Source organism: Pseudomassariella vexata (genome assembly GCF_002105095.1).
Source record: "Pseudomassariella vexata strain CBS 129021 chromosome Unknown BCR38scaffold_19, whole genome shotgun sequence".
Taxonomy (NCBI): Eukaryota; Fungi; Ascomycota; class Sordariomycetes; order Amphisphaeriales; family Pseudomassariaceae; genus Pseudomassariella; species Pseudomassariella vexata.
In genome coordinates, this window is record NW_024467974.1 from 552,257 (window position 1) to 567,071 (window position 14,815).

General features: G+C 46.3%; 4 protein-coding genes across 4 annotated transcripts; 1 reads left to right on the plus strand and 3 right to left on the minus strand.

Moving 5' to 3' along the window:
- The first annotated feature begins 289 nt into the window (after positions 1-289).
- BCR38DRAFT_449545 (metallophosphoesteras-like protein) lies at positions 290-1,490 on the plus strand. The gene has a single exon (XM_040861297.1). The coding sequence runs from the start codon at positions 337-339 to the stop codon at positions 1,213-1,215; it is 879 nt and encodes a 292-aa protein (XP_040710829.1). The 5' UTR covers positions 290-336; the 3' UTR covers positions 1,216-1,490.
- A 6-nt stretch (positions 1,491-1,496) lies between these two features.
- On the minus strand, positions 1,497-3,457 carry BCR38DRAFT_528055 (uncharacterized protein; the record flags this gene model as incomplete). Its single annotated transcript, XM_040865414.1, has 6 exons — positions 1,497-1,810; positions 1,873-2,468; positions 2,533-3,157; positions 3,204-3,281; positions 3,333-3,356; positions 3,407-3,457. The coding sequence occupies 6 exons, from the start codon at positions 3,455-3,457 to the stop codon at positions 1,517-1,519; spliced, it is 1,668 nt and encodes a 555-aa protein (XP_040710830.1). The 3' UTR covers positions 1,497-1,516.
- Positions 3,458-4,488: 1,031 nt separating this feature from the next.
- BCR38DRAFT_449547 (uncharacterized protein) lies at positions 4,489-5,736 on the minus strand. The gene is made up of 3 exons (XM_040861298.1): positions 5,384-5,736; positions 5,117-5,333; positions 4,489-5,046 (listed from the first exon to the last, which is right to left on the minus strand). Exons 1-3 carry the CDS (start codon positions 5,669-5,671, stop codon positions 4,988-4,990), a joined length of 564 nt encoding a protein of 187 aa, XP_040710831.1. The 5' UTR covers positions 5,672-5,736; the 3' UTR covers positions 4,489-4,987.
- Positions 5,737-12,602: 6,866 nt separating this feature from the next.
- Positions 12,603-14,013, minus strand: BCR38DRAFT_378413 (acetylxylan esterase). Its single transcript, XM_040857374.1, has 2 exons — positions 13,125-14,013; positions 12,603-13,064 (listed from the first exon to the last, which is right to left on the minus strand). Exons 1-2 carry the CDS (start codon positions 13,629-13,631, stop codon positions 12,888-12,890), a joined length of 684 nt encoding a protein of 227 aa, XP_040710832.1. The 5' UTR covers positions 13,632-14,013; the 3' UTR covers positions 12,603-12,887.
- Between the last annotated feature and the right edge of the window lie 802 nt (positions 14,014-14,815).

The following is a 14,815-nucleotide window of genomic DNA, read 5'->3' on the forward strand; positions in this document are numbered from 1 at the left end:
TCTGAATTCTGTCCTCATTTTAAGACATGACAGTGAGATAGATGAGAAGGTAGGACTGGTGCACAGAATGATTGACTCGTTACTTTTAGCATATTTCCTTTCCATGAAGATGACAACCGTTTCGGCCGAACTCTATGACCATACAGTTGTACAGTTGTACAATTGAAGCTTTTGGACTTGGACTTGGACGGGGAAACCCGATATTGTTAAGCCGCACTTAGCCACGCCAGCCACACCAGCCACCCTCTGACGTGAGGTAAGCACAATCGCCTTGCACCTTCCTGCTTTGCACGAGTCTGATAAACAAGTGATTGATTCCGCAACCTTGCTCTCATTATGAAGCTCTTTGCGATTGGAGACCTACATCTTAGCTATGAGCTGAACCGAAAAGCGCTGAGACAGTTAAGGCCGCATCCCGATGATGGGCTCATCCTCTGTGGGGACGTGGGTGAGACGGCGGCTCACCTCGAGCTCGCATTTGAGGCCGCCAAGCAAAATTTCAAGGAAGTGTTCTGGTGTCCAGGCAACCACGAACTATACACGATGCCGACCCAGACGACACTCAAGGGCGAGGAAAAGTACGCCGAGTGCGTAGAGGTCGCGCGCAAACACGGTGTGAGGACACCTGAGGACGATTTCTTCCGGTGGGAGGGCGCAGGTGGGCCCGCCATCGTTGTACCTATCTTCACCCTGTACGACTACAGCTTCCGGCCGGCCCATGTCAAGCGAGAGGATGCCATCAAGTGGGCTGAGGAGGAAGATACGGTCGCCACGGATGAATACCTTATTCATCCCGATCCTCACCCTTCGCGAGAGGCATGGTGTGACGCTCTGGTGGCAAGGACGGAGCAAAAACTCCACGAGGCGGCACAGGAGGGGATACCACTCATCATCGCAAACCACTGGCCGCTGCGGCAAGATCTCGTACATATTCCACGGGTACCGCGCTTTATCCTCTGGTGCGGGACTAAGCAGACTGAGAATTGGCATACCAAGTTCAATGCAAAAGTCGTGGTCTCCGGGCATTTGCATGTGCCACGAACAGACTGGAAGGACGGTGTCCGTTTCGAGGAATGCAGTCTGGGATACCCTAGACAGTGGGAGGATGTGAGGAACAGCGGCAAGGACATCAATGATCTGCTGCGAGAGGTTTTACCGGGACCGGTTGCGCCTGACACGGGAAATGCAGAGACGAAATGGAGGCGATGGGGTTGATAAACCCGCTCAGAACCTCCTGGTTGCTTGTATAAACACTTCGACTTCGTTAAGCGGCACCCATCATAATACGCGATGTTTTCTGATATTTAACGTCAGAAGCTCTTACGCGACGTTATAAAACTACGTGGATTAGGATGTATACAACAACAGAGTAACATGAGACGCACCATACCCGTAGTCTAAAGTGACAGCAGAAGATCTTATTCGATGGGGCTATAAATAAGTATGGAATAAGATGTAAATGACAAACAATAGATGAACATGAGACGCACCGTAACCGTGGTCCGAATTGACAATTTCAGGATCCTTCGCGCCGGCGTGTAAGGGACGTCGGATCTGGGATATAAGAAACAACCAAAACGGCGAAATAGCAGATAGTCATGGTGGGAAGCATCCAGGGACTGCCCAGAAATGATTCAGCTGTGTCATCGTCCTTGGCTACGAGGCAGACCAGACCCAAACCGATTGCCACATCGACAGCAAACATGGTTCGCAACACGTCGAACTTGGTCCATCCATCGTCCTTGGCTATTATGTACAGGGTGGTCATGGCAAGCAGGGTAATACCCGCACATACAAATGAGTACACGAGCTACGGCAATGGTGTGTTAGTCACTAAACCAATTGATTGGAAGGTAAAACGAAAAAACTTACCACAAGACGAAAGCGAGCATGGATGGCAGCTGCTGTCCGTGCCTGGACGAGATGCATGTCTGATGATGGGTCTAGATGGGATGGCATGAGAATCTCGAAGCTGCTGGAAATACTGTTGATAACAGTGTAGAGCAGCTCATGCCAAGACAAGGTGAAGCGCTCGAAAAGTTCTTCGCCTGGCTCTGTCATTCCTGCCCGCCAGAAACTGTCCGGGATGCTGCTAATATTTCTCACGTTGTCGATGACGTTTTGCCATGTGAATAACTCATCCGCTGGTGGATATATCCTCAAGTAGGCGAGAGTTGTATTCGCCAAGGACCAGGCAATGCTGTCGCTGGTCGCATGTGCGGGGATCTCTATACTGCCAATCTGGTCAATGGCCAGTGTGACAGACTCGTTGAGTCGTTGCCAAATGATGAACTGAGTTGCACCCTTGAGCAGGAGTAGCAGAGTTATGTGCAGAGGAAGGTGCAATGCCGCCCATACGATCTGGCGGTGTCTTGACATCTCCCCTTCGCACATCCAACCCGTATAGAGCTGGTAGATAATGTAGATCAGCGCAGTACCTGATATTACGATGCCAATGAGCGCAGGGCCTGGTAGGGATACATATTAGTCGAAGTTACATCCACCTGCTCTTTGCTCAGGAGGCAAACTCACTCCAGTTAGCAAATCTCTCGTCCTTGACCGAGAAGTTCTGGACGACAAGGGTAACGTTCTTGGCGATGATTATGACGCCCTCGCCTAGAATGATGAGTGTCAACAGATTGAATCTCTCGGGTAGGTGGGTGCCGACAAAGGTCAAAAAGTTCCACACCCGCGACGCCGCCAGCTCAATGACCATCTCCACCACGCCAAAAGCATACCAAACTACGAAGTCTCTATTGTTCTGCCCTTCTTGGAACCCAAAGGAGATGCCTAGGTATATCATAGCAGCTACAAAGTGAAACGCAATGGTGCTTATAAGTGGTACTCGCCGCGTCATGTCACCATGTCTGTCGTACAACACCATCCCATACTGCACTGCCAACGCCAGACGCGAGGCCATAAGAAAAAGGGGCATAGCCTGATAGACAGACTGGATCTGCTTGTCCGCATTGAATTGGGTCCCGATGATGGTGAAGCCCACCATTACACCGAGATGGGTCCCCATGAGGCATCTTTCAGCGATACCGTCCTTGTAGAAGCGCACGTAGTGGAACGTGGTCATGAGCCACGTTGTCCACAACAGCAACATATAGCCCACAAAATTCCACAGGCTTGGCGCGGCATATATCTCGTGGTCCTGTAGTACTTGTGAGTTCCCGAGTCTCGATTACAGTCTCGATTACAGTCTCGAGAACGAAGAGCGGGGTTATTACGGCGGCAAAAACATTCAGGTTTGCAACGAACCACAAGTCGTAGAAAAGCTGTTCGAGTAAGCTGGTGCCCAGAATAAAGAGAATCCCGACATCACTTACCTCGACATTCGAAGCTACCTCGCTCTGTTGACCGTCAGCTGCATCGAGTATGTCAAGGTCGGCTGCAAACAAACCTTCACATCCACCTCTTTGCTGTCTTGATGGTATTTGCCGGCAGAACCCATCGTTGCGAAGGCATTGGTATTAGAGCTGTCGGATGAGGATTCTCCGAAAAGGCTGTCGTGATCATCCGAAGACGCTGGGATCAGTGACACCGGGCTGTGAGATATAGGTCGGCTAGGGATTCCTCTATGAACCGAGCCAGGCCACGGGGTGAGGTTGTGGCCAACATTGTCGTGTTCATTTTCATACATATTATTTTCTTTTGACCATCCATTCAGATACAACTTAAAACGATAGATTACTATATTCGGCACAGGAAAGGTTGTTTAATTATATGAAAAGTTGCACCTAGACCTAACGCATAAAATCCGACGGCCAAGATGGATAGTGAAAACATATTTTTTTGGCTGCTATTTACTGCCGCGAAAAGTTAATCATCGAGCTTGCATATCAGTCCGGTTTCTATGATACTTATAAATGTACACGGAGGGTTAGGTTCATGTTTCCGAATCATCCGTTGGGGAGCTTTTTCGTCGGGGAGAAGCCGCAGACTCCCTGTTTATTGTGAGTGAAATGGAAATAAAAAATCAGAATACATCATAGATTTTCGATTCTAGGCCATCTTTCCATCCAATGCTTGGATTTCGGGGAGTTGGGCCAAAACTAATTCGCCCTTGGCACTATGCAGCGATACCTTAGTGACCAACAGTCTGCAATCGATGGCTCAACCAGGTCTAGCAGAGTCGCAACTTCGATCTTGTATTAGTTTGGTATTGACCTAGTCATGAGGACCGGCTATTTTGTAGCCTGCCTACAACGCCGACGTCTCTACAATACATTCCGTTGTTTGCTGAGTTTGAACCGAGATAAGATTTACAGCCGTTTCTCGTCGATAGCTTTAGCTTTCCAAGTATCATGCGCTCTTTTGTGTGCGTCGCAGTGTAAGGTTCGTATCGAAACAGGGCTAATAGATGAGTCCACTGCTATTATATGGTATTTGCTTGATAACATGCGGTAATCGTGATCTATTTGGCTATTTCAAATATTCTTAAATTGCATATAGTCATCTCTCAGTTGAACTTTCGTGATGTACGCTAGGAACAATTTGGGAACACTGTCGTCGAGACTTTGTGGGTGCTGTCAAGCGCTGCCTGACTCGGTACCTCACTATGTGCAGATTTCTACGCCAAAAACAGTACAAAAATCGATGTTGTTCGGGCAGTGGAGAAAACTTCATAGTTAGAAGGCTTGTTCACTGCTGTTCACCCGGTAGCTACAGCCGTGGACGATTTATCTGATAGTATTCGATCGACATGTTTTTTTTTCTACATTTTCCATCGCCAAGGTTATGCGGCTATATTGAAGTGCAGCCAGAGACCATACGTCAGTCACCTGAAAGTCTTCAAGCTCAACATAGCTGTTTTGGGGAGCTTTGTGCTATATCACAAATGTTATCTTTAAGTGAGCCATGTCAATGGCACAACAACCCAGTACACAAGAACAGCGGTGATACAGTAGCAAGCCGGTTTGTTGCAAACTTCGTGAATACAAAACGCAGCACGTTAGTGCTGGCGACGGCAATCTGAAGCGTCCTACACGGAAGAAATGACCACTAGAGTGACCCTTGTGAAAGGACGGTCCGGGTCATACGCTGGAAAAGTCAATGTAAGTAACGGCCGTCAAGGCTCTACGATCATGGAGATGCCAAGTGAAGGACTTACCCGTTGTTCCCGCAGGCGTCCATCGGAAGTCGTACATGCCGTTGAACGGTCTGGTGCCAATGTTGCCCCCGTACTCCGACGTATCCCGAGATTTGAAACGCAGTTCAGTCTGCAAGGCGTCGGTGTCGGGGTTGCAGCCATAGATGACATCAAAGACGGCACGAGGGTCGCCGCGTTCAGTCATGAACACTTTGGTCGTGTTGTCCTTGACCTCGTACTGCTTCTATCATTAACCGAGGTCGCTGAACATGACTTATTTGGGCGTACCTCTCCGTTAATGCACGCTCGACGTGGCGGGTCCCAGGGCAGAGTGATAACCCCGTCAATGAGCGTCAGCTCGCTCGTTGCGTTGCCAGCAGGGCTGAGAAACAGATGTTGATCCCCGCCGCCCCAATCCCATATGTTCAAAAAGTGGTTGTGGATATCCGGGAACGATGCATTCTGTACTTGAAGTGAAAAGCCCTCGGTGATGGTGTTGGACAGGGTGCCCCCAGGAATTTCGCATGCTGTGGCGGAAATGGCAGAGCCCACAAGTAAAGCAAGTGACATCCACATATTTGCTGATGGAAGTTGTGTCGCGGCTTGAACATTCTCTTCACGCCAGGGTAATGAGCCTGAGGGTAAGTAGCGAGCTAATTAAAGAAGTCCAAACAGATAACGTTGGATTCGATGTTACCTTCCTTTCCTGGCCTCTGGAATTTGCCAAGACTTGATACGAGCTCGTGCGTCGTAGAAGCATTTTAGCCTGAAAGAGGCGTACGATAGTTTTCAGCTGTCACCGTTTTACAAATCAAATTGGCCTCTAGGAAACCGCTCCATACCTCCCCTGCATCATACTCTAGCGCTAAAGAATGTACTGACCCGAAAGAAACTATACACCCACACCTCTTCCTTTCTATACCTTATCTAAGCTACCTACCTATATAAATCCTAGAAGTTGTATATTATGATTATCAGGTAAGTTGTATTCAAGTGAAAGGTTTTCTTCAAATATACTAAGCTGACTACCCTGATACTAATGAAACGGGGTTATTTATACGACATAATTGTCACAAGAGGAGGACCGAGCCCCTAGGCCAATAGACCAAAAGATCTAGAAATGTCAGGGTTACTGACATTTGGTCCCACTAACTGCTATATACAGCACTATGTGGCTTTGTAATCGCCAGCGCTGTGACAATAATGTAGCTATATACCTAGTGTAAAATACTAATAAATAGTGACATTATAGTAATCAAACCTACTCTACATTATATTTTTATTATTATATACGCCGTACGACAGAAGCTCCCGGTACCTCTAAGAGTACTCCCGTATATACAACCGTGCCCTGACAGCTAGACTAAATATATATACTACTTAATCGGTACGTTCTATTAGTAACTACGATATATTCGCTACTATACTATATTAGTTCTTAACCTACTAATAAAGTCCCCCTAAAAAGATCGATACTACTTAGGTCCTAAAGCTATCTAACCCTAGCACCCACCTTATAATAGTCCTACTAACTACCAGTTCTCCTATTACTCTTACAAGGTCTCTGCACGAGGATAGCGGCCGTATTACAATAGTAGCCTGTAGCCGTGTCCTCGGTCCTTTTAATAGTCTATAAAAGAGGATTACGTATTCTAGTATCTTAGGGGCATAACTATAGCGGTATAGCCCCTATCGTAAGAAAGCTACTAATTATATCTTACTAGTTCTATTCTAGGATAGGGTAAACGCCTTTACTCGGTTTACGCCGAATGTAAGGAAACCTCTAATAGTCTAGCTGCGTAAACTACTAAAGAGTCTTATAAGGGGTTATGCTAGTAAGCGTATCCTGCTACGGGATCCTTTAGTAATATAATAGGTGTTTAACGTATAGAGTATAGTGCTTAGGTAACTAAAGTATTTAAGTAGGGTAACTAGGAGTAGAGTCGTTAAGGTAGTTTACGTTACTAATAGGTTAGATTAATACTTAGATCAATTACTAAAGTAGAGACTATCTATCTATAAAATACCTAGGAATCCGGTCCCTTACATACCCGTCTCTCCTTTATTATTCCCTTGTAGATTACCCTCTTCAATAGTAATCCTGTAGTATAGCTTACTAGCATAATACGTGATCTAGTAATCCGTTACGTAACCTCCTGTCGGTCTATTCTTCTTTCGTCTAGCTTAGTAGGTCTATTCCTTACTAGGTCTCTTACGTATCTACCTTAGGCCTACTAACGGGCCTTTTATATTAATTAAGCCTATCGGTTCGTAATATTATTCCCTCCTTTATAAGCTTTATCTTCAAAATCCTACTTAAGTAAAACTTCTTCCTATAACGTACCCCACAAGCAAGTTGGCCACTTTTTCTTGGCACCGTATGAATAACTTCAATAACTTAACTAAATTAAAAAAATAATAATTCAAACTAACCGGAATCCTCTTCCTCGTACGTATCTTTATCATTCTCACAAGTACGGGCATTATGTCCGGGCTCTCCGCAGATCCTACAGCGCCGTCGGCGTGGTTCGGCCGGTCTCGTACGACGACGACTTACACGTATATCATCCTGTAGCTGCTGTTCAATATCCCGTTGAGACTGTAAGTCCTGAGCGTCTCGTAAACTAAGAGATCCTCTATCTTGTAGCTGTCGATTTTTAGTCCTTCGACGACGGCTTAGCTCTTGATTGACCTTCCGAAGTGTAGTAACCTCATCCTCAAGTAAAACTAACCGATGTATAACAGCCGTCGCACCACGTGAAAATTGGTCAATAGCCGCAAGTATTGTCGTCGGGGAGCTATTCCGATGCTGTACGATTCTGTTTTTAACGTATTCAGACTGGGATTGCGCCTCGGTTGGGTTATTTGGAGTCTTTGATTCCCAGATTAAGGGGGCGCCAGACGAGCTCCCAGGAGGTGTAGGCGTATGTAGCTTAATATCCAGCTGTGAAATCACATATTCCGGGTCGTACGGAATAAGTCCTGTCCCCCTGAAACCTGCCTGGATATTCGACTTAGTTATAGTCGTACGATACGCCCTATAGAATGCCAAAAAGAAATCCTCCTTCGAGATATGGGTTATATACGCCCGTATTAGGTCTTCAATTTCTTTGCCGTAAGACCTTTTCAAAGCCCTAAAACAGCCTACATCGAGAGGCTGGAGCTTATGTGACGAATGAGCAGGCATACTAAGTGTACTAATAGTATGCTCTTTGCAATATAGCTCGAAGTCAGTCGAGTGGTGGCTCTCATGCCCGTCGAGGATAAGAAGACGATAAACACCCTTCGTACGATCCTTCGTATAGCGATCAAAGTGCTGAATCCAGTCTACGCCTCGCTCATTTTTTGTCCAACCGTTTTTGGTTACAGCGATTACCCAATCGGACGGGAATGGGCTATTCTCGTACCAGGATAAGAGGTGGTTTTGACCCGCGACAATAATATACGGCGGGATAGCCCAGCCGGACGAATTAATACCCTGGATTACTGTAGCCCATTCTCGATTGCCTTGTTGGACTGTACGAGGCCTTCCGCGTCGTTCGGCACTTGTAACTACCATCTCGGATGATTAAGCCCATCGCGAACCCTGTCTCGTCAAAGTTATAGATATCCGCCTCTTGGATACCATATTTCGCAATTGTATTTCGTACGAGTGTAAACCACGCGCGATACGCGTCAGGATCTTCGCAATAGGCTCGTTGGTAGTCGATTCTTCGATTAAAACGCGTCCGAAGGTCTGGTTGTCGTCGTACGAAGTTCGAGGCCCAGTTGACGCCGACGCGTCCAGCGCCACGGTCACGGAGCAGTCGGTTAGCCATAGCTTCAACACCATGGAGCCGGGGAGGAAATAATCGCGAATCTAGGTCAAGTATGTATTGTACGACCGCTAACTCTTCTGATTCCGTAAGCTTATGACTAGATTGTCGAGTATCGCGTCGAGATAGTAGTCCGCGTTTTCGGTTAGCTAGAGTTGTACGAGGGACATTGTAGAGTTGGGCAGCGCGTCGGATGCTTAATTCGGGTTTCGATTGAAGCGCCTGACACGCTAGAATCATGTCGCTTTCTTTCCAATTCGATCCCATATTGGTATGTGTGAAGATGTTAATTAAAAGGTTGTTCGTACGGTGCCAAGGAAAAGTGGCCAGCTTGCTTGTGGGGTACGTTATAGAAGAAGTCGACCTTCTAGTTAGCTAATAGGTTATTACCGCGATATTACGAAATAAGATAAAACTTACCCGCGAAGATAATATATGGTAGTACTGTCTAATTTTACAAGTTAATAACCTAGATTACTATAACGTGATCCACAAGTCACTTTCGCACTTTTTCAAATATTTCAACCTTTTAACTTAGCTTGCACTTTTCTTCCCTCCCACAACATGCCTCGTAAATCCAAAGAAGCCGATCTTCAGCTAGCTATCCAAGCTAAAAAGCGCAACCCTGAAATTTCATGGCGTAAGCTTGGCCGTATCTACAACGTTTGCGACCGTACACTAAAGATGTCACGACCTGGGTTGCATCGCATTGGTAGAGACCTCGATTAGGTGCTATCGACGAAGATTCTACTCTAAGGAGCGAAGGAAAGAAGATGACAACTTAGGTTTGAGGGAGCGCGACTAAGTCATCCACGCCTGGCGGGGCTCCTACAAGGGTTATGATTGGCTTCCCATCTGACACTGCCACGGCAGGTGTTCCAGCTGTAAGTCACCTGGTTGTAGTGAGTCTGCGAGGGTTGACCTTCACAAAAGACATCGATTCGACGGCGACCAAACGCGACACGAAGCTAATATGTTAAAACGAAATCTAACTCAAACCGAAGAGGATACGATTGCCCGACGTATAATTGAGCTAGATGCGCGAGCATTTCCTCCTCGGCTTCGATACGTTGAAGAAATGGCGAATATCCTACGACGCGTATGCGACGCGCCCCCCGTCGGCAAGAACTGGACCACGAACTTCGTTAACCGCCGACAAGACCTCCGAACGCGTTTAAACCGTCGAATTGATTACCAGAGGGTGTTTAGCGAAGATCTTATCGCGTATTACGCGTGGTTTGAGCTTGTTAGGGACACAATCGCTAAATACGGTATCCTACCGGAGGATATCTACAACTTTGACGAGACGGGCTTCCTAATGGGCATAATCACAACCGGTATGGTTGTAACGAGTGCAGAAAGACACGGACGGCCTAGACAGGCTACACAAGGAGGTCGGGAATGGGTTACGGTGATCCAGGCTATTAATTCGCAAGGTTGGCCGGTACCGCCGTACATCATCTTCGCGGGCAAGGTTCATCTTGCTTCGTGGTATCGCGGTAACGACCTACCGGCCAACTGGAAGGTCGACCTTTCCCATAACGGTTGGACTACTAATAATATTGGTGTGGAATGGGCAAAACACTTTGTTCAACATATTATTAGCCGTCGTAAGGGTGCGAAAAGTCTCTTAATATTGGATGGTCACGAGAGCCACCACTCGATGGATTTTGAGACTTACCTCGCGGCGCACGGCGTAATTACATTGTGTATGCCTTCCCATCCATCCCACAAGCTCCAGCCTTTGGATTTGGTACCTTTTAGTGTGTTGAAACGGCTGTACGGTGCGTTCGTGGAGGGTTTAATGCGAAGGCATCAAACCCATATTGAGAAGCAGGATTTCTTAGCTGGGTTTTTAGAAGCTTTCATTGGTACTTTTCACGAAAAAAACATCAGATCAGGATTCGAAGCAGCTGGACTTGTTCCTTTTAACCCGGATAGGGTCATATCTACGTTGGATATCGCAAAAGTAGTACGAACACCGACACCCGACCCCCAATTGCCTCCCTCCGTCTGGGTTTCTAAGACGCCTACCAACACCCTCGAAGCCGAATCGCAGTCAACTTTGATTAAAAGTAGCGTCCAGAGGCATCAAGACAGCTCGCCGACGCATATTTTGAACTCAATTAACTCGACTACAAAGGCTACGCATGCAATGATGCATGAGAATGCATTATTACGTCGGGAGAACGAAGAGCTTTGTGAGACGAACCATATACTAAGTAAGCGTCGTAGGACGAAAAATAAGCAAATCCAATATGGAGGAGCACTTAGTATAGGTGATGCACAAGTTTTACGGGCCTTGAGGGGTGATATCAAGGTTATGGAGGAGGAAGAAGGGGAAAGCAGTCGTCCTGTAAAGCGCCGGCAGACCGGTATAAGGCGCTGTGGTATTTGCGGAGGGACTGGACATAATGCAAGGACTTGTTCAATAGAAGTAGAAACTGATAATGAAGAAGATTTTGAGTAATTTAAAGGATAAAATGCGGGTTATGCATAGGATATTACTGAATTACTTGAAGGTGCCAAGAAAAGTGCGAAAGTGACTTGTGTGCGAAAATGACTTGTGGATCACGTTAAGCTAAGTTAAAACGTTAAAATATTTTAAAAAAGTACGAAAGTGACTTATATTCGAAAACAACTTATAGATCACGTTAAGATAAGAGCTATAAAAGAGCTCTACTAGGCCAGAATAGATAACCTGGTCATCCTTTCCTAATATAATAATTCACACCCTATATGCACTCGCATCAAGGAGGAACCATATTCCTAGACGGAGAACCCCGGAAGTCACGTGATAGCTTACTAAGGATTAGTAAGCTATAAGTGAGATTTACCTAAGGATCAGTGAGCTAGATTAAGACTAACTACGGGATCACTAGAGGCTCACTACACTAGAGTTAATCTAATAAGATTAGTAAAGAAGAGATAGATATATAAGGAACGAAGTTTCTAGGTATTTTATAGATAGATAGTCTCTATTTCAGTAATTAATCTAATTATTAATCTAAACCATTAGTGAGTTATATTGCCTTAACGACTCTATTCTGTTACAGCGCTGGCGATTACAGAGCCACAAAGTGCTGTGTATAGCAGTTAGTGAGACTAAGTGTCAGTGATCCACTGTCATTCTAGACCTTTTGGTCTATTAGCTTAGGCCTAGGCTTAGTCCTCCCTTGTGACATATTCCTCGGTACCTATTTAAATACTTTAGTTATCTAAGTATAATACTGTATATGTCTATACTTTATTACTTAAGAACCTAATAGCAGGACTTACTTACTAGTACAAACCCTTATAGAATACTTTAGTGGTTTACGCAGCTAGACTATTAGAGTTTTCGTTATAGTACTAACCCGTAGTATTAATATATTAAATAGCTATAGCCTATTATCTATTACTAAGACTAAGTTTCCTCCACTCTGGGAAGAAGTGGACTAAATTTTATTCATGCGTCAGTTGTCAGATAGGACACCTGGTTCCTAGGTTCAGAAATAATATGGCACTAGAGAAGACTAGTGTCACTTGAAGTTCAGACGGCGAAATGAAACCCTCTTCCCGAAAGTAACTCCGAAGTTACGGTCCATTTAGGGGTCAGACACCTTAACAATGCACCTCCGACATTTCCGAAAGAATCTATAAAGGGCAGAGCAACGGGAGTTCGCGAGAATAGAACACAGACAAGAACAGACCTCATTCATAATACAATCTTACGCACTGCTGACTACTCGATTGGATACACGTGATATTCGACATCAGTTCTTTCATCCAGTGGTTGAATGTTTAGCAGCTGCAGGTGGTCATGGCAATTGGAACACTGCCAAATTTCAACTATTTCATTTTCGAATATGACGAACTACTTTCAAATCCCACACCAGAGTGATATATACTGGGCCTTTCCGTGGTCAGATCTCCGTTCTGTCCGGGTTAGCTGGATGTCTCACTAGGTACTGTTTCGAACTTTCCTTCATACCCATTTATGCGAGCTTGCCCTTAATAAAGGTCAAAGCCTGTTGACCATACTTGTTGACATATTGCTGGTGAGAATTTGCGTCATTGCCATTGCAGCAGTATGGGTCCGTCGAGTCGCAGTACGATTGGATGATAGACGGGCTTGCGGGGGAGCACTGGAAGCCGCTGGGACGGGCGGCGAACTATCGTAACGTTAGCTTTGGCCTTCGATTTGGGAGGAGCACTAGAATATTATAACATACGCCTCCGGCTTGGCATGTGCCGACGTTATATGGCAGTCCATTGACGTTATGAGGATCGCCCATGAAAATAGCCACCTTCACACTAGCGAGGGCGGCGCCGGTGAGCGTCGCCCCGGCTCCACCGCACAAGGCGTTGTCCATGATCTGGCCGCCCTGGGAATAACCGATCAAGACAATCTTGGTGTTGGGACATCGCTGATTAAGGCTGGTGACGGCGCCGACAACGGCAGCGGTGCCCTGCGTTGCTGAGTTTTCGTAACTGACGCCGCCACAGCTTGACTGTCCACCGCAGGCCGGGTACACGATAGCCTCAGCAGTGCTGCCTGGGTAAGCCTGAGTCACCATGTTGACGAGACCCTGCGAGGTGCCATAGCCCTGTGGCACCGTTGTCTCGCGGGCCCCGAAGACGTGGATGTTGGGACAGGCGCTCTGGCGCTCTTCGAGTGGCTCGAGCGGGTTCGAGGCGGCGAAGCCTGTGAGAACAGGAAGAACTGATGCGACTCTCATGGTGGCAAATATTTTCGCTAGGATTCTGTCGAGAAGTTGTGGTAGTCATGGAACATTCGGCAACTAGCCTGTCCCATTTGCCGTATATATATGTAGTTTCCCACGCACTCATCCAGCCTGGACGGAAGATGAAGCCCGACGTATGGTTTCAGTTCGGGCTGTTGTAGGCCAGGACAATCTTCTTTCTCTCGAGGCTTCATGTCGGGTTATTTATATCCACGGGGCTGTGCGACTCTGGGGTCACATTCCTACATCACCGAACTGCCACAAAGTCTGGGGTACAGTGATCTGCCGCCGTTCGGCATTTAGGAAAGTTAGTGGTTCAATGACGATAGGCAGCGTGCTCCGTCAAGCAAGTCACCCTTTCTAATGTGAGACAACTCCAAAATTTATATGAGGCACTTTTTTGCCTATTACCCGTCGGGGGAGGGCATTTATGCTAAATCGACTTTAGCTTAGCCTTACCCCAAACGCGCGTTAACACGTACTCCACTAATGTCACAAATGCCACAAATGCAACTGAATTGGGGAATTGTGGCCTCAAACTTCCTCCCGTTTATCCCTCTGGGCTAAATTTGTTGAATAGCGGCTGGTGAAAGACGGGTCGCTAGTAATCCAAGTTGGTTGTGGTTTGGCAAGGTGGGCCGGTCATATGCCTCAAGAAGAGGTAAGAGGTAGTGTTCTGAGTCAATATTGGTTTAAGCTACACTTGCACGGCCATCACTACCATCCTGCTGCAGTCCATGCAAAATTAAACCACTTGAAGAACAATTGGTCGTTAAAGGTGACCTATGAATGTGATTATCAAGAGAATGGAGCGGGCTTCGCACTTTATAACTTTCAAACTTTGAAGAGAAGACTCGACGTTGACATATCAGGCGCTTTGGATATTAGATATATTGTTAGACATTCAAGGCCATTACACCGAATTGCCAGTTTGTGAGGTCAAGATCACCATCATCCAATGTACAACATGATTTTGCTTATGGGGAAGGCATCGTTCATTTCTACCTATGTAAGGCCCTTATGAAGGTCCTTATGGCCGCAATACACTCTTGGGAAGAAGACGATCTGCAGAGATCAACGCAAATCCAATGTAATAAATTTGCGCAAATATTCCAATAAATACCTCCCATCTACCCTCCAAGGGCAGCATATGGAAAGGAATTCCATTTCAACCTTAC

Excerpts from the sequence above, each read along its gene's own strand:
- BCR38DRAFT_449545 (XM_040861297.1), top strand. The coding sequence starts at position 337 with ATGAAGCTCTTTGCGATTGGAGACCTACATCTTAGCTATGAGCTGAAC.
- BCR38DRAFT_378413 (XM_040857374.1), bottom strand. The coding sequence starts at position 13,631 with ATGAGAGTCGCATCAGTTCTTCCTGTTCTCACAGGCTTCGCCGCCTCG. Across the intron at positions 13,065-13,124 it reads GCACATGCCAAGCCGGAGGC|TTCGCCGCCCGTCCCAGCGG; the intron begins GTATGTTATAAT and ends ACGTTACGATAG.
- BCR38DRAFT_449547 (XM_040861298.1), bottom strand. The coding sequence starts at position 5,671 with ATGTGGATGTCACTTGCTTTACTTGTGGGCTCTGCCATTTCCGCCACA. Across the intron at positions 5,334-5,383 it reads GAGCGTGCATTAACGGAGAG|TACGAGGTCAAGGACAACAC; the intron begins GTACGCCCAAAT and ends TGATAGAAGCAG. Across the intron at positions 5,047-5,116 it reads GACGCCTGCGGGAACAACGG|CGTATGACCCGGACCGTCCT; the intron begins GTAAGTCCTTCA and ends TGACTTTTCCAG.